This window comes from Heptranchias perlo, chromosome 2 (assembly GCF_035084215.1).
Source record: "Heptranchias perlo isolate sHepPer1 chromosome 2, sHepPer1.hap1, whole genome shotgun sequence".
NCBI lineage: Eukaryota > Metazoa > Chordata > Chondrichthyes > Hexanchiformes > Hexanchidae > Heptranchias > Heptranchias perlo.
In genome coordinates this window covers 121370512-121392426 of record NC_090326.1, presented here as the reverse complement: position 1 = coordinate 121392426, position 21915 = coordinate 121370512, and the positions used below count along the sequence as shown (strand labels likewise).

At 41.0% G+C, this 21915-nt stretch overlaps 1 protein-coding gene across 4 annotated transcripts in view; it reads left to right on the top strand.

Annotated features, from left to right (window-relative positions):
* si:dkey-12j5.1 (uncharacterized) overlaps nt 1–21915 on the top strand; it is a 409564-nt gene that overhangs the window by 358744 nt on the left and 28905 nt on the right. Inside the window, exon 13 of one of the 4 annotated variants that reach the window (XM_068006754.1) lies at nt 7124–7213. The exons of the other annotated variants lie outside the window; for them this stretch is intronic. Within the exon in view, the coding sequence (XP_067862855.1) occupies nt 7124–7192 (69 nt within the window). The 3' untranslated portion in view covers nt 7193–7213. Of the gene's footprint in view, nt 1–7123; nt 7214–21915 lie in introns of those variants that run through there. 4 annotated transcript variants of the gene reach the window in all.

The window sequence follows — 21915 nt, the reverse complement described above, 5'->3', positions numbered from 1 at the left end:
TCTTTTATGTTTTGTTGTAATGTTTAGCCATCATTCTGATGAAATGGGAAAAGTCTGAGGCCCTGTTGTCTAGAGCTTGCTCCAAGTCAACCTATAGAAATCTAAGTATACATAGCATGGGGGATTTTATCACAGACCCGTGATAGGTATTTAGAATCAAAATCACCTTGGTTTTTGTCCACATCAAGATAAATGCCATTCCCAGGATAAAAGTTCTAACACTGATCTTTACAGTTGTGAACATCTTGGAGACTTCGAGCTACAGTGGGGGGAATTTCGATTTTGTGCGATTAGTGTAAAATGAGCGGTGGTGAATTGACAACCTGTTTTGCATTTCTGCCGAATTTTATTTATTGAACAGATGTAAAGCAGGCTATCGATTTGCTACCATCCATTTTATACTATTGCACAAAGTCAAAATTACTCCCAGTGTCTTTTTCTAGGATGGCGAGGAAATAATACCTTCAGATAAGTTGGTATCAACTGATGGACAATAATTGAAGTGGAAAGGTGATACGTCCCTGATCCTGTCATGTATTATTTGTATTTCATATGGGATCGCTATCCCTGTTAAAGAGGATGTTGCTCCCAACTGGTACAATCATCATTTAAACTGCTCTACTTGTCTTTTCCTCTGTTCTTACAGCTACAGAAAACATATTCAGGGAGATGTATCTGTTTGGCATGCTTGTCCATTGCATTGGAAGTAGTTCTTTTCTCTGGCCTCTTTGCAATCAGGCTAATCTTATAAAAACATAGAGCCATAGAAGTTTACAGCATAGAAGAAGATCATTCAGCCTCACTGCTGTGCCAGCTCTTTGCAAGATCAATCCAAAGCGAATCCCACTGCCCTGATCTCTCCCTGTAGCCATGTATCTTCCTCTGTTTCAAATATTTATCCGCATTTCTTTCAAAAGATACAATGATCTCAGCCTCAACTACTGCCTGTGGCAAAGCATTCCATGCTCCAACAAATCTCTAAAATATTTATTCTAATCTGGATAAGTAGCTGACTTACTAACCCAGAAAAACTAGCAAAAGCTGACACAGCCATAAAAAGATCGATAACTAAAAACTGCCCTGAATATAAGCCTATGATACATGAAAGCAAGTAGTTACTTTCTAAGTACAATAAGACATGGGCTTGTAATTTAAATGGTAAATACACCCAAAATTCCTTCATTCACATTGTAGGTTAAATAAAATATGAATGGTTGAAGGTGGATGCCTGTGTTGAATTTACTAGATTTATTTTCTAGGAAGTCAACTTCCAACATTTTATTTGGTGCATTTTCCAGTATTTTGCATTTTTCATCTGAAAAAGGGACATTTGGCAAAACAGACATAGAAATAAATTATTTTTTTTTATATTTTAAAACTTCCTCCCAGTAGCAGCAGATAATATATCACTGGGAGAAACATCATTTTAATTAATTTACTTCCAAAAAAAATTCTCTCATAGCAAATAGGGGATTTGGCTTCTTTTTGACCATAGGATCTTCCTATTCAGGACTGCAGGCAGGAAATGTAGAATTGTACCCACTCCTTCACAAGTTAAAATACTTGCAAACCAGACAAATGAAGTGACAGACTGAAATCTGCCATAGCCAAAAGCCATGCAAAATACTATGCAAATAGTTACAAGAAATGTGGTGGGACCACTACACTAACAACCTTTCAATTAAAATTTTTATTATATTAAAGACCCTTTTTTTTGATGCAGAATTCTATAGCTCGCTCCAATCTTGAATCAGAATCAGATACACTTTTTTTAAACTGAATATGCAGTTTCCATTTTAGGGGTGGTATTTTTTAAAATGAACCTATTTTAAACTAAGACCTTGGTAATGGCTTCCTTTTTCTTTTTCTGATTATGCCTCTATAAAGTGCCTTGGAACGTTTATCTACGTTAAAAGCACTATATAAATGCAAGTTATTGTAGTAAAGGAAAAGAAAAATAGACCACGGACAAGATACTCCATTTTTGTTACAGTCCTCTCAGTCACCTCCTTTCAAGACTGAAAAACCCAAGTTTCTCCGGTCTTCATAGCTCTGATCCTAAGAATCAATCTTGTGGCTCTTCTTTGCACTACCTCCAGGATTCAAATATCTCCCCTGTGTCTCAGTAACCAGAACTGCACACAGTTCTGAAGCTGTGGTCTGACCAGAGCACTGTACAGTTTAAGCATGACTTTCCCAACTTGTATTTGAGCTGTTTTGATTATATAGTTCAGCGTTCTATTTACTTTGTTAATTCGTGCTCTGCAGCAATTGGGAATGTTGAGACCTTTTTAACTAGTAAGAAAAACGATAAAAAGTTTCAAATGGATTCCTCTTAAATGTCATTAGTAATGTTCCTACAAGAACCAAAGGCAACATGTGCTCCACAATTGTAATCCAATTCATCCCCCTTACAGGCTGCTCAACACCATTCATCTTTCTCCAGCTGGAAAGGAAAATGTTTTGAATTGCAGGCTAATGATAGTGCTGCCATATAATTAGGCAACAAGAGGCAAAGCCGAGCAGGGTAAATTGGAGGATCTCCAATTCTCCCTTTCTATGGGACATTTCCACTCTAGCATTCCATCTTGCAGTACTGTCGAAACACTTTTATTTGAGGCAAGCTTTTTTGATTGACAGGCAACTGTGAGATTTGAACATGTGGCCTTTTGGTTGGGAGTAGATGAGTTTTTTTTTAATTATTCTGCATGAAGCACAATCAGCAGACGTGTAAATTGGCAGTGGAGGTGTGCCACAAACAATAATCCATCACATCTCACAGAACAACGTACAGATGTCCGAAACCTATTACTTTCTGAAAACTTGACTACAATTTTCTTACAGGAGGTTGAACTGCGACCAGGGTATTAACTCATTCATTTCTAAAAATGAATGAGATTTCATCGTTTTTCAGTGGGTATTGAATGGTGAGTTCTGGCCTGATTCACTTAGAAAGGATTAGTATAAGCAATAATCAGAAAAACCTATCCCAGGCAGTTTGTGAATTTTTACAATGATATGCGCCACACCTAAGCACCTTCATTTACAGCATTTGAGGGAAAAAAAGGCATATAAAGCGCACATTGCTTTAAGTTTAGGCCACAGCTTATTTGCTGACAATTGTCTTTATGCAACAAGTTGACAGTCGGTTTCCGTGCACATGAGCAGCAGCTCACCTGTTGAATGAGGATAATATCGGGCTCCACACAGTTATTCAGATCTTTTCCAGGGTTGTTGCCGTGGCTTTTTTTAAACTAGTTTTTCTGAGGAAAAAGAACTTTAATTTTTTTCCCTCCCCTAAGCATAATATCTAGCAGCATTTAACCTGATTCACTCACAATGCCACTATGTAACACCAAATGCAAAGCCAGTATTTGGGGTAGAGAGAGACCTAGAGCTGGTTCCGCACAAAACTGATGACAGCTTGTATCCGGTAGAGGAGAGGCGAGTCCAGGGCTGTGGGCTGGATTTCCGAGTGTGTGTGTTTATTTCCCCTCCACTTTCTACGTTTGTGTCAATTCTAGTAGCACGGGACCAGGGCTGAGCAACACAATACAACTCCGGGTTTTCATGTGCTGGGTTTTTGTAGTACTTGTTGCACTCAGTTTTGGTGCTGGCAATCACTTGTTAAAGAAAAACTGCACTATAAAGGCGGCACGGGACCATATGCTGCATGATGTGCTTTGCAATGAAAATAGTTAATTCAAGCTGCAGCCTGTAGCTGTGCAAAAAAAGTACATGCTCAATTCATTCTTCAGCTACCTGTATTGAATATAATACGTAGTCTGACTGAGATATGTGGTGGCACAGTACATTGGCCTTCCAGCATGTAACAACAACAACTTGCATTTATATAGCGCCTTTAACGTAGTAAAACGTCCCAAGGTGCTTCACAGGAGCAATTATCAAACAAAATTTGACACCGAGCCACATAAGGAGATATTAGGACAGGTGACCAAAAGCTTGGTCAAAAAGGTAGGTTTTAAGGAGTGTCTTAAAAGGAGGAGAGAGAGATGGAGAGGTTTAGGGAGGGAATTTCAGAACTTAGGGCCTAGGTAGCTGAAGGCACGGCCGCCAATGGTGGAGTAATTAAAATCGGGGATGCGCAAGAAGCCAGAATTGGAGAAGTGCAGAGATCTCAGCGTGTTGAAGGGCTAGAGGAGGTTAGAGATAGGGAGGGCCAAGGCCAGGGAGGAATTTGAAAACAAGGATGAGAATTTTAAAATCGAGGCGTTCCCGGAACCGGTAGTCAATGTAAGTCTGCGAGCACAGGGGTGATGGGTGAATGAGACTTGGTGCAAGTTAGGATATGGGCAGCAGAGGTTTGAATAAACTCAAAAAGCTGCAAGGTGGGAGGCCAGTCAGGCGAGCACTGAAATAGTAAGAGAGGTGGAGTATAACAGTACTGTACTATACTCCAACTATTCTTGGCATATTTATGATCATTTTGTCACCCTTAAATCATAGAATGCTATAGCTTATAAGGCCATTTGACCCATCGTGTCTGTGCCGGCTCTTTGAAAGAGCTATCCAATTAATCCCACTCCCTGCTCTTTCCCATAGCCCTGCAAATTTTCCCCCTTTAAGTATTCCTTTTTGAAAGTTACTATTGAATCTGCTTCCACCACCCTTTCAGGCAGTGCATTCCAGATCATAACAACTCGCTGCATAAAAAATGTTTTCCTCATGTCGCCTCTGGTTCTTTTGCCAATCACCTTAAATCTGTGTCCTCTGGTTACTGACCCTTCTGCCACTGGAAACAGTTTCTCCTTATTCACTCTATCAAAACCCATCATGATTTTGAACACTCCCCTTAACCAAATCTCCCCTTAACCTTCGCTGCTCTAAGGAGAACAACCGCAGTTTCTCTAGTCTTTCCACATAACTAAAGTCTTTCATCCCTGGCACCATTCTATTAAATCTCTTTTGCACCCGCTCTAAGGCATTAACATCATTCCTAAAGCTTGGTGCCCAGTATTGACCACAATACTACAACTGGAACCTAACCAGTGTTTTATAAATGTTTAGCATAACTTCCTTACTTTTGTACTCTGTGCCTCTCTTTATAAAGCCACGGATCCCATAAGCTTTTTTAACAGCCTTCTCAATTTGTCCTGCCACCTTCAAAGATTTGTGTACAGCCCCATGTCTGTGTTCCTGCACCCCCTTTAAAATTGTACCATTTAGTTTATATTGCCTCTCCTCATACTTCCTACCAAAATGAATCACTTCACACTTCCCTGCATTAAATTTCATCTGCCACGTGCCTGCCCATTTCACCAGTCTGTCTATATCCTCCTGAAGTCTGTTACTGTCCTCCTCACTGTAGATACTCTTAATCGGCTTCAGCTGCCTTGGTCATTAACTATGGGTATTCACTGTGGGCTGAAAATCTGCTCAAGAGTGACATTGGTAGAAATCAAAGAGTATTTTGTCTACCATCTTCAGTGTCTTATGTGGGAAGACCCAAAGCAGGGGAACAAATCTATATATTATTAAAATCAGTGTGTCCTGTTACCTTCCTTATGAATTTTTCAACATTAATTGTGACTACGCCCTTGTTACATTTCTAATTGCCTGTAGGTGGCACTAAAGTGGGGTTTTCTAATTTCGAGCATTTAGACCTTTGTCACATTTTTCATTCTCAGAAATCTGTGACTCTGCTATACCCTACTTTAAAAGCTTGATTTGAGTCTGCCTACAGTTTCATGCTCTGGCCACCGGGTGCCGTTGTGAAGCAAAAATAGCTCAGCTTTTGTCTTCCAGCACCAATGCCATGTTGGTTTCTATGAAGGTATGGTTTTAAAGTTGTGTTTTTTTTCTCGGTTTATATTTTTGTTTTGTATTTTTATATTATTTTGGTGACTTTTAAAACATTCTTTTGAAATATTTTTTAAAATACTTCCACCATCTAGGCCTCCCTGCCGCTGTTTTCCATCAGCCATTCATCTGTCTTGCTCCCTCCCTGCATCTGGCTACCCGAACTCTAGATATAAAAGAAACTTAGAAAGGAATTATAGATTAATCTCCTGGACATTGCTGCGAGCAATTCAGGAGAAAAATCATTGGGGCATTAAAAAAAATTGTGGCCTCGATTTTAATTCCCCCACCTGGTGGAAACCAGGCAGGGGGCCAGTTAAAAAGGAGCAGGGGACTTACTCACTCTTTTCCCACCCCAGTCTGACAGACTGCAATTTAAAATTGCAGGCAGCAAGGAGACCTGCCACAAGCCGGAGGGGTCCTCTTTAAATATTCAGATCGGGTTCCGATGAGGTGATAGCTTCCCCGCTCAGGCCAAACCTGCTAGGGCCTGGATCGAGAGCCAGAAGAGGCCAAGCAAGTAAAGTTTAAATATTTTTTTTAGTTTCCTAGTGAGCAAGGAGGAGCCAGAATGCTCTGCTCTGGGATTCTCCTCCTTGATAGTTCTTGTAAATAGAAAGCTGACCTTCCAGACTCACTTTCCCCACCCAACTCTAATTTTGACATCATTGGCAAAGAATATTCCTCTATTGAGAGTGATTAGAATGTGGAACTTGCTACCACAAGGAGTAGTTGAGGCAGATAGCATAGATGCATTTAAGGGGAAGCTGGATAAGTACATAAGGGAGAAAGGAATAGAAGGATATGCTGTAGGGCTAGATGAAGAGGGATGGGAGAATGCTCGTGTGGAGCATAAACCAATTGGGCCAAATGGCCTGTTTCTATGCTGTAAATTCTATGTAATTCTATTGCTCCATCCTTTTCAACGATTTTGACCAGCATCAAGTTTTATGCTCGTGAGGTCTGATCCTTTGTTCCCTAGATTGCAATAAGATCTCCCCACTCATTAGCACCTTTTTCACACTGCTGTACAGGATAAAAAGAAGCTTGTCATTGAATGTAAAGAATCTTACAATACCAGGTTATGTCATTGAATAGACAATGCTTCCCTCACAATGCTGCCAACCTCTCTCAACATTACTTGTCTTTCTCTATTTTATTGATGTTATTATGATCTGCACACCTCTTAAATTTCCTCTTTCCTTGTAAGCTAGAAAGACTTGCTTTGCCTGCTCTCTCCATCCTCATTGTGTTGAAATCAAGACTCACTTACTGTCTTTAACTCTAACTCACTTTTTTACAGGACTTGAAAACTGTTGGAACTTCTTACCTTCTTCAATCTTCCCCTCCTCCTAAAATCTTTAGCTTTTAAAACCCAAGCTTTGTGTCATCTAATCACTATTTCCTGATTTACCTGTGTTCTTCATTGCTCTTTTTGACTGTACTGGATCTTGGCCCTTCATTTTGATTTGTCATTTAACAAAAAAATCCTCTAAAATAAGTGGAAGGGATGCTTATCTGAGTTCTTTAGAATAAGTAAAAATCTGGCTATAAAAGACTTTTTGGTTAATATAATAAAATTTTAAAAATAAAACTGTATTAACTATTAAGATGGGAATAAACTGAAAAGCATGTGGTGGAATGAAAATCTCTCCGCTGCTGAAGTTTGTGTCTTGACCCTGTTGACTGGAAGTTAAAAAATGAATTATTAAGAAATGTGAAAGAAGGCCTCATTATAGAATCATAGAATCATAGAATCATAGAAGTTACAACATGGAAACAGGCCCTTCGGCCCAACATGTCCATGTCGCCCAGTTTATACCACTAAGCTAGTCCCAATTGCCTGCACTTGGCCCATATCCCTCGATACCCATCTTCCCCATGTAACTGTCCAAATGCTTTTTAAAAGACAAAATTGTACCCGCCTCTACTACTGCCTCTGGCAGCTCGTTCCAGACACTCACCACCCTTTGAGTGAAAAAATTGCCCCTCTGGATCCTTTTGTATCTCTCCCCTCTCACCTTAAATCTATGCCCCCTCGTTATAGACTCCCCTACCTTTGGGAAAAGATTTTGACTATCGACCTTATCTATGCCCCTCATTATTTTATAGACTTCTATAAGATCACCCCTTAACCTCCTACTCTCCAGGGAATAAAGTCCCAGTCTGTCTAACCTCTCCCTGTAAGTCAAACCATCAAGTCCCGGTAGCATCCTAGTAAATCTTTTCTGCACTCTTTCTAGTTTAATAATATCCTTTCTATAATAGGGTGACCAGAATTGTACACAGTACTCCAAGTGTGGCCTCACCAATGCCCTGTACAACTTCAACAAGACATCCCAACTCCTGCATTCAATGTTCTGACCAATGAAACCAAGCATGCTGAATGCCTTCTTCACCACCCTATCCACCTGTGACTCCACTTTCAAGGAGCTATGAATCTGTACTCCTAGATCTCTTTGTTCTATAACTCTCCCCAACGCCCTACCATTAACGGAGTAGGTCCTGGCCCGATTCGATCTACCAAAATGCATCACCTCACATTTATCTAAATTAAACTCCATCTGCCATTCATCGGCCCACTGGCCCAATTTATCAAGATCCCGTTGCAATCCTAGATAACCTTCTTCACTGTCCACAATGCCACCAATCTTGGTGTCATCTGCAAACTTACTAACCATGCCTCCTAAATTCTCATCCAAATCATTAATATAAATAACAAATAACAGCGGACCCAGCACCGATCCCTGAGGCACACCGCTGGACACAGGCATCCAGTTTGAAAAACAACCCTCGACAACCACCCTCTGTCTTCTGTCGTCAAGCCAATTTTGTATCCAATTGGCTACCTCACCTTGGATCCCATGAGATTTAACCTTATGTAACAACCTACCATGCGGTACCTTGTCAAATGCTTTGCTGAAGTCCATGTAGACCACGTCTACTGCACAGCCCTCATCTATCTTCTTGGTTACCCCTTCAAAAAACTCAATCAAATTCGTGAGACATGATTTTCCTCTCACAAAACCATGCTGACTGTTCCTAATTAGTCCCTGCCTCTCCAAATGCCTGTAGATTCTGTCCCTCAGAATACCCTCTAACAACTTACCCACTACAGATGTCAGGCTCACTGGTCTGTAGTTCCCAGGCTTTTCCCTGCCGCCCTTCTTAAACAAAGGCACAACATTTGCTACCCTCCAATCTTCAGGCACCTCACCTGTAGCGGTGGATGATTCAAATATCTCTGCTAGGGGACCCGCAATTTCCTCCCTAACCTCCCATAACGTCCTGGGATACATTTCATCAGGTCCCGGAGATTTATCTACCTTGATGCGCGTTAAGACTTCCAGCACCTCCCTCTCTGTAATATGTACACTCCTCAAGACATCACTATTTATTTCCCCAAGTTCCCTAACATCCATGCCTTTCTCAACCGTAAATACCGATGTGAAATATTCATTCAGGATCTCACCCATCTCTTGTGGTTCCGCACATAGATGACCTTGTTGATCCTTAAGAGGCCCTACTCTCTCCCTAGTTACCCTTTTGCCCTTTATGTATTTGTAGAAGCTCTTTGGATTCACCTTTGCCTGATCTGCCAAAGCAATCTCATATCCCCTTTTTGCCCTCCTGATTTCTCTCTTAACTCTACTCCGGCAATCTCTATACTCTTCAAGGGATCCACTTGATCCCAGCTGCCTATGCATGTCATATGCCTCCTTCTTATTTTTGACTAGTGCCTCAATCTCCCGAGTCATCCAAGGTTCCCTACTTCGACCAGCCTTGCCCTTCACTTTATAAGGAATGTGCTTACACTGAACCCTGGTTAACACACTTTTGAAAGCCTCCCACTTACCAGACGTCCCTTTGCCTGCCAACAGACTCTCCCAATCAACTTCTGAAAGTTCCTGTCTAATACCATCAAAATTGGCCTTTCCCCAATTTAGAATTTTAACTTTTGGGCCAGACCTATCCTTCTCCATAGCTATCTTAAAACTAATGGAATTATGATCACTGGTCCCAAAGTGATCCCTCACTAACACTTCTGTCACCTGCCCTTCCTTATTTCCCAAGAGGAGGTCAAGTTTTGCCCCCTCTCTAGTCGGGCCATCCACATACTGAATGAGAAATTCCTCCTGAATACACTCAACAAATTTCTCTCCATCCAAGCCCCTAATGCTATGGCTGTCCCAGTCAATGTTGGGAAAGTTAAAGTCCCCTACTATTACCACCCTATTTTTCTTGCAGCTGTCTGTAATCTCCTTACATATTTGCTCCTCAATTTCCCGTTGACTATTTGGGGGTCTGTAGTACAATCCTATCAAAGTGATCTCTCCCTTCTTATTTTTCAGTTCTACCCATATGGACTCAGTGGGCGAACCCTCGGATATATCCCCTCTCACTACTGCCGTGATGTTCTCCCTAATCAAGAACGCAACTCCCCCTCCTCTCTTACCTCCTGCTCTATCTTTCCTATAGCATCTGTACCCTGGAACATTGAGCTGCCAGTCCTGCCCCTCCCTTAGCCATGTTTCAGTAATAGCTATAACATCCCAGTCCCATGTACCCATCCATGCCCTGAGTTCATCTGCCTTGCCCATCAGACTTCTTGCATTGAAATAAATGCAGTTTAATCTAGTCTTCCCTTGGTCTTTGCCCTGCTTTCTCAGACCATCTGTCCGGTCATGTTCTGTACACTCTCCCTTACTGCCTTTTGTTTCTGTCACCACTTTATTTCCCACTGACTTCCTGCATCGGTTCCCATCCCCCTGCCACATTAGTTTAAACCCTCCCCAACAGCACTGGCAAACACTCCCCCTAGGACATTGGTTCCAGTCCTGCCCAGATGCAGACCGTCCAATTTGTACTGGTCCCACCTCCCCCAGAACCGGTTCCAATGGCCCAGGAATTTGAATCCCTCCCTCTTGCACCATCTCTCAAGCCACGTATTCATCTTAGCTATCCTGTCATTCCTACTCTGACTAGCCCGTGGCACTGGTAGCAATCCTGAGATTATGTGCTGTGACCAGAAATAATCCATGTTAATATTGAGCTTCATCAGAAATAAAAGATTGTGTCTTTCCTGAGAATACTTTCCTCAATAATCTGTGCACACCGGGGTTATCTGTTCACAACGGAGGAGTGACACGCTGCCCACATATTGCAATAAGAGTCTGTATATGAAGCTTACCCATTACATGCAAAATTCTAATGAGAATCTTAATATCTTTGTCTGTGGCTCGCCTACAGTACCTCTGCACTCCATTAACTTTTATTGTTGTCAGGCACGTGGATGCACTGACAAAACAAATGACTATGTTCAGGAACATTATCACTGGAAGTGAAGAAATAAAATCCTCTCTCTATCCCCTTTAAACAAGACTTAACCCAGTCGTTGACTTTATGTTTAATCCTGCCTCCTTCCTTCCCCTTGAAGTCAATTTTTAGAAACTCAAAAGAGCACCTTTACTGCATCAATGAGTTCCGTTTACAATTGTAAACAATTGTAAACACCAAGTTATAGTCCAGCAATTTTATTTTAAATTCACAAGCTTTCGGAGGCTTCCTCCTTCCTCAGGTCGTTCACCTGAGGTGTTGTAAAATTGTTTACAATTGTCAACCCCAGTCCATCACCGGCATCTCCACATCATGGCTTCCGTTTACAACACCTGCCTTTTTTTGGTGGCCTTTCTGGGTTAGATTGCTAATTTTGTGCTAGTTTATGCTGTGATGTCACATTTATCATTACGCCCTTGTCTTACTGAGAAAGCAAAGCAAGGATTTTATTTAAATGTGGGATCAACCTGTCCATTTTATGGACACTGACACTGTTGGGAAAGTGTGGATAGTCAAAGAAAAACTCCGCTGCAATATCTCAATCTATAATGCATTAAAATTACATACTTACTGTGCTTTTTAGGTCAACTTTTTCCCATTTTAAATTCGTATGTACACATTTATAATGATGTGGAGATGCCGGTGATGGACTGGGGTTGACAATTGTAAACAATTTTACAACACCAAGTTATAGTCCAGCAATTTTATTTTAAATTCACAAGCTTTCGGAGGCTACCTCCTTCGTCAGGTGAAAATGTGAAAATGAAATCCTCGAAATGAAATCGCATTTATAATTCACAGAACAATGCTTGTTGAGTACAGACAGTTTTTTCAACTGCCCGTTGCCAAGGCAATCAGTGTGCAGACAGACAGGTGTTACTTGCAAGGTCTCAGAATATACAAATCACCAAAAAAAAAAACAACAAACAAAAAAAACAGAGATAGAGAGGTAGAAACATAGAAAAGACAGCAACTGACCCGTTATATTAAAAACAGATAACATTTGTTCGCTGGTGGGGTAACGTGTAGCGTGACATGAACCCAAGATCCCGGTTGAGGCCGTCCTCATGTGTGCGGAACTTGGCTATCAATTTCTGCTCGACGATTTTGCATTGTCGTGTGTCTCGAAGGCCGCCTTGGAGTACGCTTACCCGAAGGTCAGTGGATGAATGTCCATGACTGCTGAAGTGTTCCCCGACTGGGAGGGAACCCTCCTGTTTGGCGATTGTTGCGCGGTGTCCGTTCATCCGTTGTCGCAGCATCTGCATGGTCTCGCCAATGTACCATGCTCCTTTCCTGCAACGTATGAGGTAGACATCGTTGGCCGAGTCACAGGAGTATGAACCATGCACCTGGTGGGTGGTGTCCTCTCGTGTGATGGTGGTATCTGTGTCGATGATCTGGCATGTCTTGCAGAGGTTACCGTGGCAGGGTTGTGTGGTGTCGTGGACGCTGTTCTCTTGAAAGCTAGGTAATTTGCTGCGAACGATGGTCTGTTTGAGGTTGGGTGGCTGTTTAAAGGCGAGTAGTGGAGGTGTGGGGATGGCCATAGCGAGGTGTTTGTCCTCATTGATGACATGTTGAAGGCTGCGGAGAACATGGCGTAGTTTCTCCGCTCCGGGGAAGTACTGGACGACAAAGGGTACTCTGTTGGTTGCGTCCCGTGTTAGTCTCCTGAGGAGGTCTATGCGATTTTTTGCTGTGGCCCGTCGGAACTGTCGATCGATGAGTCGAGCGTCATATCCCGTTCTTACTAGGGCGTCTTTCAGCGTCTGTAGGTGTCCATCGCGTTCCTCCTCGTCTGCTCAGGACGGCCTCAACCGGGATCTTGGGTTCATGTCACGCTACACGTTACCCCACCAGCGAACAAATGTTATCTGTTTTTAATATAACGGGTCAGTTGCTGTCTTTTCTATGTTTCTACCTCTCTATCTCTGTTTTTTTTGTTTGTTGTTTTTTTTTTGGTGATTTGTATATTCTGTGAGACCTGGCAGGTAACACCTGTCTGTCTGCACACTGATTGCCTTGGCAACGGGCAGTTGAAAAAACTGTTTGTACTCACCAAGCATTGTTCTGTGAATTATAAATGCGATTTCATTTCGAGGATTTCATTTTCACATTTTCACCTGACGAAGGAGGAAGCCTCCGAAAGCTTGTGAATTTAAAATAAAATTGCTGGACTATAACTTGGTGTTGTAAAATTGTACACATTTATAATGAGCTTTGCTTATCTAAACTCATGCTGTGATTGTGCAATTTGGCGATCAAGTTTCTAAAAATGCTTTTTAAAAGTTTTTATTTCTGCTGCTGTGTGTGTGAGAGAAAGGGAGGGAAAAATGACAATGTTCTGATTGTACACTTGTAGCTTTTGTTTTGTGTTCTTTAAATTCAGATAGTGCAGTAAACTGAGAGAGAGAGGTTGAATTCACCGGTAGCAGAGACTGTGTGCATTTCTTCATTTAATGTTGCTTCAATTTTCCAAAAAAACACCAGTTGAATTTTGAAGCCAACTAATTAATCATCCCACCTGTGTTTTGTTGACAAAAAAGGTCACTGCTATTTGTTGATGTCATGCAACAGAGGGGGCAATTTTAACTCAAAAATCTTTAAATTCCATCTCTATTTCTGCACCAGAGAGAGCGATCCAAGTTTTTAAACATCAGTTCATTTCGGTCTTGTTAAGAACTTGCATTTATATAGCAGCTTTCACCTCAGGACATCCCAAAGCTCTTTACAGCCAATGAAGTACTTTTGAAGTGCAGTCACTGTTGTCAAACAAGACAATTCACTCCAACAGTTCTATTACATTGACAATCGTTATGAGGCTCTTGACTAATGAGGAATATTATTTGTCAGTGTAAAACATGGGCACCGTGTCAGAACTACTATCTTAACCAAAGGGTCATGTATCCTCATGTGACTGGCTGCTTGTTAGGAATTGGAGCTAAGAATTTGAGTTGATAAATAACATGATTGATTTTAGGAAGGGGAGTTAAAGAAAAACTGGTTATTACGTAGTTCATAATGTATACGATTGGGAGTTCTCTTACTTGGGGTGAGACCTCACTGTTCCATAGCACCTTAGAAAACCTTGATGCAACACAATCACAGAAAAGGGAGAACATTATTTCAGTGATTTGAATTGTACCTTGTAGTGCAGTGTACATTTTGTGTAAATCTAAACTGAGGACCTCTGAACATTCTGTTGCTATGGTTCATATGACTACTTTGTTTTATAAGGGTTCTACTAAAGGTGCATGCAATTTTAAAAAGTAAAATATGTATTGCAAGTATCTGTGAAGCAGTTAAAATAATTAAGTGGAATGAATGACACACAGCGCCAGACTCAAACCATAGAAGAAAAAAATGTGAATCATGAACTACTACAATGACCGATCATTTTTTTAATTAAATGAGCTATTTAATACTACAGTGCATCAATAAGTATATCCTACTGTCATGGTCCTACTAGGAATAAATTGATAGTGAAACAGTTAGATACCTCCTCGATCATAATAAAATGCCTTGATTTTGCAGGATTTTAGAAAATAGAAATAAGGTGACAGGGCTTCACTGGTATTGCTCGAAGGTTTGAGGCTGTTTTGGGTATAATGCACTTAACATTTATGCATTAGTGTATAAATCTGTTGTTTTTTTGACAACACCATACAAGTGGTGACAGGAAATCATCATTGCTGTAAAATCTGTGATAGGTTATTTTCAACATGGCTGCACCAGTGTTTTTAGTCTGTTTTGTAGATCTAACATGAACAATCCTGTATCAATGTATCTATCAGTATAATTAAAAGTTTTGCATCTGATGTATGTTTGACCTTGCAAAGCCCTTTAAACACTTATTTATCAGTTCTCAAAAAAATTTCCATTCAAAAAAAAGAACTAATCACAGTCCTGACAATTTTTTCCAAGTCATTTGAGTGGTAATTTTGTTCCTCACTCACCCCATTATATATCTTGAAAAATTAAAGTTTAACAAAAAAAATGATTCTGGGGGGAAAATACACAGAACGTACCAATAAACTTCAGATATGTTGCATGAAAGATTAACCGGTGTATTCTTTCCTTTTGTTCCTAAATGCCCAACATCTACAATGGTAGTAATGAATGAGAAAGACTGTGAGTGGAACATAACCATACCCGGGCGGGTAAGCAATTAAAATCTACCGGGTGACTTACCCACCGATTTCCTGCCCGGATCCCATCATTTCCAATTTTTACTGGACATTCTGGATAGACGGCTAAGCCACCTGCCGGAAACCATTGGGATCCCTCTTTAAATATGCAGATCTGGATCTGATGATGTCATTGGGCCCCAACCGCAATTTTAACCCCAGCCTGAGCAGGAAAGCCACTGCAGCATTCCCACCAGGCTGAACCAGGTCAGAAGAGGATTGGGAGGTAAGTTTTTGTTTTTCTTTGTAGGGCCAGGAGGAGGCGTACTCCTCCAGGCCCCACAAGGAAAGTTTATCCCTTCCCTGCTCCTGACTTCCCCTCCCTCCCACGAGACCCACCCGGATTCCCCTTCCCCAGACCCACCTGTATGCCCGCAGGCAGCCATGGCGGCCTGATTTTCCACAGGTTGGTAGTTATTCCGAGCAGGAAGTGGACCGGCAACATGGTAATGAGGCCTGGCGTTAAAAGCAATATCTTCACTGAGTATACCAGGAAAGCCTCAGTGCTGTGCTGTTGATCATGATCTTAATACAGCTGTCAACACGATTTAATGCATCTGTTGAGCAATTGCAATCTTCTACATCTTCAAAATGGTTCCTTATAAATCCATGTTTACTGTAAGAGCAGAAGGGTTTTACATGGCTACAGTTTGTCATATATGCATTACTGGATTTATTTTTATTACCAACCTTGCACCACAACACTAAGCAGATTGACCAAAGCTTGATATATAGATTTCTGATCTGGACTTTCCACAGCCTTGCATATTCAAATTAAACAATATTTAAAACTTTTTTTTTGGTTCAGGCTGACACTTGTTTTCACTTCTCCCACCATTTCCTTCCTTCATTTGTGAAAGTGATGACTCTTGTTGGGGTACAGTTCTTTGGGCTGCCAACAGCCTTCCAGTATCTTTGTCCAAATGGCCATTCTTCATCCCTGAGTCTAGTGACAAGCTATTTTAACATGAGGCCATCAAAGACAAGCCCAATCCTGTCTTCATTCAACATCCACAGGCACACACTTTTCAGCTGAGGATTCTAGATTACAATCAGGAGCTTAGCTGATTGCTTCTTTTCTTCTCCCAACCCAACCCTGGCTGTGAGGCCAGTTATAGTATTTGCACTATTGCCCAGGCTGAAATAAGATGAACAAATTCAGCACAACCCAGGGATTGAACCATCTTGATCTCACAACACACTAGGCACTGCGTTTGCCCAGCAAGCCATCAGATAAGCATAGCATGCACTACTACCAGCTCTGACAGCAGGCTTTGAAGCCATCTCTAGTGCTGCTCTGAAACCAGTTATTAGGAGGTGCATGATAGCTACCTAGAAATACCTACTTATCCCATCACCTCCCATGACAACATGGCTGACTTCAGCCAGTCATCACTTGGCAAATTGCAGGCCCCTGTTCTGCCACTCTGGCTCCAGTTTGCTGTGCTACCACCAGACTGTCTTTTAGGTTAGATAATGTAAAAATTTCTCAGTCTGCCGATTGATTTCTTTCAGAGGGTAAGCAATGTATGATTGGCTTTCTGACTCCCATTGGTAAAACTAAAACATAAAGAATGACCACTAACGTAATGTACTGCAGGGCTGCAGGTGTTCATGGAACTGTACCACGAGACAGTAAATTTGGAGTTGATTTCTGATGGTCTAGTCAATCAACTTTTTATCTGCTGACCTGATTACAGCTAAGAAATTGCAGTGTAAACCTAGAGTTGGTACCTGACCTGACCTGACCTGATTCTGGAGCAAAGCAGAGTAAGGCTCACTCCTCTAAGGAGCTTTCCCCCCAACACTGTTATTGTATAACTGCAGCCCAAGATACGTATGCCAAATACTTAACAAAATTCATTCCAAATGCAACATAAAGTTCAGTCCTTTTAATGTGTGTAAACTTAAAGTGCTTTATCAGTTTAACTTTTCCACATAAATCAGCCAACTTATAAGAGAGGTATCAGAAGCAGTAGCTGAGAATGATTAGAATTACTAATGGTTTTCATCCCATCACATTCACGCACTACCTGGGTAATCAAATCACAGCCAATTAGTTTGTTTAGTGAATTTCCTTTCAAATCCATGTTATTTGAACAGATTCTCCTTCATGCACGTTTTCTGCCAATCTCCGACTGACCCCAGTTTCAGCATCATGTCACAGTTAAACAGATACTAAGTGTACAGACTGCAAATCATTGGTTGAGTTAGAACAGAATTTTCCCTAATTGATTTAATTGATGCCAGTCTCCTGGCACATACACTGATGGGTGAGATTTTCCAGTGGTGCGTGAAGCAGATGCTCCTGCGGGATTAAGGACTACTAAAAAGAATAATTAACAGTCCTTTTGTATCCCCGGACAGATAATCGGTTCAAATTTAAGAGCTTCAAACCTGTAGCACTTAATCTGATTTGTATTTAAAAGAACTCATATCACTCCCAGAATCAAAGATCTGATTTTTCCAACTTTTACCAGTCAGTTCAGCCTCCTTTCATAATAGAAAGGTTCAAATAGCCAAGAGCTTACTTTTGTTTTCTGAATATTAATGTTTAGTGCTACAGTATGCCATGGAGCTGTACGATCAAGATTGTGCCCAGGGACCTTACTTGTTCTCTGGAACTTTGTTTTTATAACTAGAATAAACTAATAGCTTGATTAAAAATTTCACTGAGACAAAACCTATTTGTTTGCCTCCCCATTTCAGTATATAATTATATCTTGGCCTATATATTTATTTGAAATGTCATTTTTTAAAGTGCCAAATATTTAGGAGAGCCAAAGGGACCACTTCTGACATTTCCTATTGATAATACATGCTTCTTAGTTGGTTGGAAGAGTGTGTTTTATGGGAAATCAACCAGAATGAAACGCTACATCCACTTCATGCTTTAATCAGCTCTCCTTTTCCTGAATGCTACAATAGTCATTCTGACCATCAGTAGAGTGTCATGGCAACTTATAAAAAGTATTCTAAATGTAAAACACACTTTAATACAATTAATGAAAAATCTAAGCGCTTTCACAGGAAATAGCTTAATATTTGGATAAGGCAATTTAAAAATTGTTTAACTTACTTAACTTGGGACTGAATTGCCACCAGGATTTCGTCTGTACTTCAAGCTATCAATTTCCATTTTGTTGGCTCTGTTTTGTTCCGTGTTATTCCTGCGATGCACAATTCTATTTACTTTGTTCCATCCTGTTCCTTAGCCTTCATTTGTCATCGAGTCAGATCACACAGCTTTTCCCTCCTGGTTTACAGAGATCAGATTTAAAACTGCCCCTCCTATATGTTGTACTACATATCCTCATTGCTTAAGTCACTTGGTGCTATATTTTCTCCAGTGCATTAAAGGAAAACCTGGACATGAATAAACAGGTGAGAAAAACCAGTCAAAAGCAGTAACCCAAACTATTTGTCCATTTCTATCTCAACACCAGGTTTTACTAAAATGTGTGAAAGGAAATTAGCAAACGGAAAAATCAATCAGGAGATAACTCATGCAGATTTAACTAGGTGGAATAAAAATGAAAAGTGAATCTGGAACTCTAGATATACTAGGAATCTTACAACACCAGGTTATAGTCCAACAATTTTATTTTCAAATCACAAGCTTTCGGAGATTATCCCCGTCAGGTGAATGACGAAGGGGATAATCTCCGAAAGCTTGTGATTTTAAAATAAAATTGTTGGACTATAACCTGGTGTTGTAAGATTCCTTGCATTTGTCCACCCCAGTCCATCACCGGCATCTCCACATCTAGATGTACTGTTAGTGAAGGACAGGATTTGGAGTTTCACCATGTGAACAGTACAGCAGAGTTTTCACCCTCCCAGCATGAGTATAGTCACCGTTACTGCTCATCTCAAAATGCAGCAGGAGCTCAAGGAGAGGGCAGTCCGAGGCATACTTAGGAGGCTTATCAATCACAGAACAATATCCCAGTCTGTAGTTCTACCCCAACATGCTCAGCTACTAGTACCACACAGATGAGGCACGGGTTCAACATCAAGGTTGTGACTGAGGTTTGCCACTTGGTCCATGATCACCTGTAGAATCAGCATAATTTTTTTTTGATCATCTGGGCATGTGACTCCTCAGAAATCCACCATCTTGTTTAAGAGTCCTTAAACTACTGGAAAATGTGCAAATGCAGAATTTCTCTGCTCCGAACAGACTGCGCACTCATTCCTCATAGAGACACATGCCACTGGTAAGTTTCCTGCTGTCCAGCTTCGGACTGTAAATAAATCAGGTGTATTATATGATCTGTATATTTCTGCTGAGACAGATGCTATACTAGAATATAGTATGGCAAACAGGCGTAATTACAGTTACATTTTCTTAGAACACAATATAAAACAACAGTGGGGTTCAGCTAGGAGATCTCTACCTCTTAGAGCATTGGCTTCCAGGGTTATCTGAAGCTGAGTGGAAAGAATCCCAGCACCCAGTGATAGGTCTACTCCTCCAGATTCTATTTAAAGCCAGATTGTCTTGCCAATTATGAACAGTGCCCTGGAATACTGCGGATCCGAGAACAGATTACTACACCTGCCACAGAGGGCTGACTCATGCAAACTTCTATTGCCAGGCATAAAAAAGGTCAACAGCGTTTTATAAGTTGTGTGCAGTTTTGGATGCGCCATTGCAGAAAGGACATTAAAACCACATAGAATGTACAATGTAGATTCACCAGAATGACGTTGGGGATGTGAAACTATAGTTATGAGGATAAACCTGAACAAATAGGAGTTTTTCTACTGGAGCAGAAATCCACCACCATGAGATTTTTGAAACCGTGAAGGGTTTTGATGGAGCAAAAGGGGAAAGGCTATTTCCTCTGGCTGGGAAGTCAGTAAAGAGGGGTTATCATTTTAAAATTGTCACTAAGAGATTGAGGAGAGAGATAAGAAGAATTTTTTTTATGCAGAGGGTTGTTAGAGCATGGAATGCTTTGCCACAGGCAGTGGCTGAGGCAGAGACCATTGTGTCTTTTAAGGGAAAATTGGATAACTATTTGCAGCAGTGGAAGATACAAGGTTATAGAGAGAGGGTAGGGTAGTGAGTTTAGTTTAAAATTGCTCTAGCAAAGATCTGATACAGACACAATGGGCCAAATGGCCTCTTTGTGTGCTGTAAGCTTCTATGGTTCTACAACACTATGCAAAGTCCATTTACAACAAATGCATTAAAGAACAAGTAGAATCTCGAATTGAATCTTTCAATTTTTCATATGACTCATAAGTCCAATAACAGCTCTTATCTCTTGACTGTAACTTGAGTTTTCATATTTTTACATTCTTGATCTCACTGTTTTCTCTCATTTAAATGGAACTCACACAGTTCTTCCATTGCTAAAGCTGCCTCCAAGAAACAGTTCTCTTCCCCAGTAATTTTTAACATTGACTGTAAGATCGTTGTTCTCAAATTACTACATGGCTTTGCATCACCCTACCTTATAAATCTCCTGCTACCATACGCCCTGCACTTACCCTCTCCTGACACAGGTTAACTCCTTGTTTCCCACTCCTTCTGCTCCATTATTTGTAAACATTCTTTCAGCACCCGCAATCCTCCCTGTGCAACGTCCTCCCTAGATCCCTCCACTTTGATGCCTCCCTGCCTGCTTTCTAAAACCTACTCAAAACCGTTTGATTGAACCTAAAATTCTGACAGGGCTAGACAGACTGGATGTAAGGAGGATGTTTCCCCTGGCTGGGGGGGTCCAGAACGAGGGATCACAGTATCAGGATATGGGGTAGGACATTTAGGACTGAGATGAGGAGAAATTTCTTCACTCAGAGGGTGGTGAACCTGTGGAATTCTCTACCACAGAAGGCTGTTGAGGCCAAGTCACTGAATATATTTAAGAAGGAGCTAGATAGATTTCTAGACACAAAAGTCATCAAGGGGTATGGGGAGAGAGCGGGAATATGGTATTGAGGTAGAGGATCAGCCATGATCATATTGAATGGCGGAGCAGGCTTGAAGAGCCGAATGGCCCACTCCTGCTCCTATTTTCTATGTTTCTATGTTTGGTCCTTGCAGCCAAAGTTTTTCCCCTCCTGCTCAGTATCCACTATTTTTCTCCTGAACATCAACAACTTTGAGACATTATCCTTTATGTGAAGAGCACTATATAGACATAAGTTAATTTTCTTTATAAAGCCCAACTCCGTCCAAAACTTAAATGTTGCTCCCACATCTGAGGAGGATTTTTTAACATCCTCCTGACATCCCTAGACAGGATATATGAAAAAGCGTGTCTGATTGCAACCCCTCCCGCATCTAGCCACCAATATTTCTCTGAGCTTTGCTTTCTTGGTCCATCTATGCTGCAAATCTACTGTACTTCATGCAATGCTCCTACCTACATCTGTATTGTAATCATGACTCATCATGTTGATGGACAATCCAGTTCCATGCTTCAGAGTGCTTCTGTTGTTGTGCTGTTTTTCATCACTATACAAGCACACTGACTCTCTGAATTGGCTCACTGCATTCCGTGACCAGAAGAGGAGGCGGTTCTTCCAAGAGCAAGTTGCAAGACTCATGAAA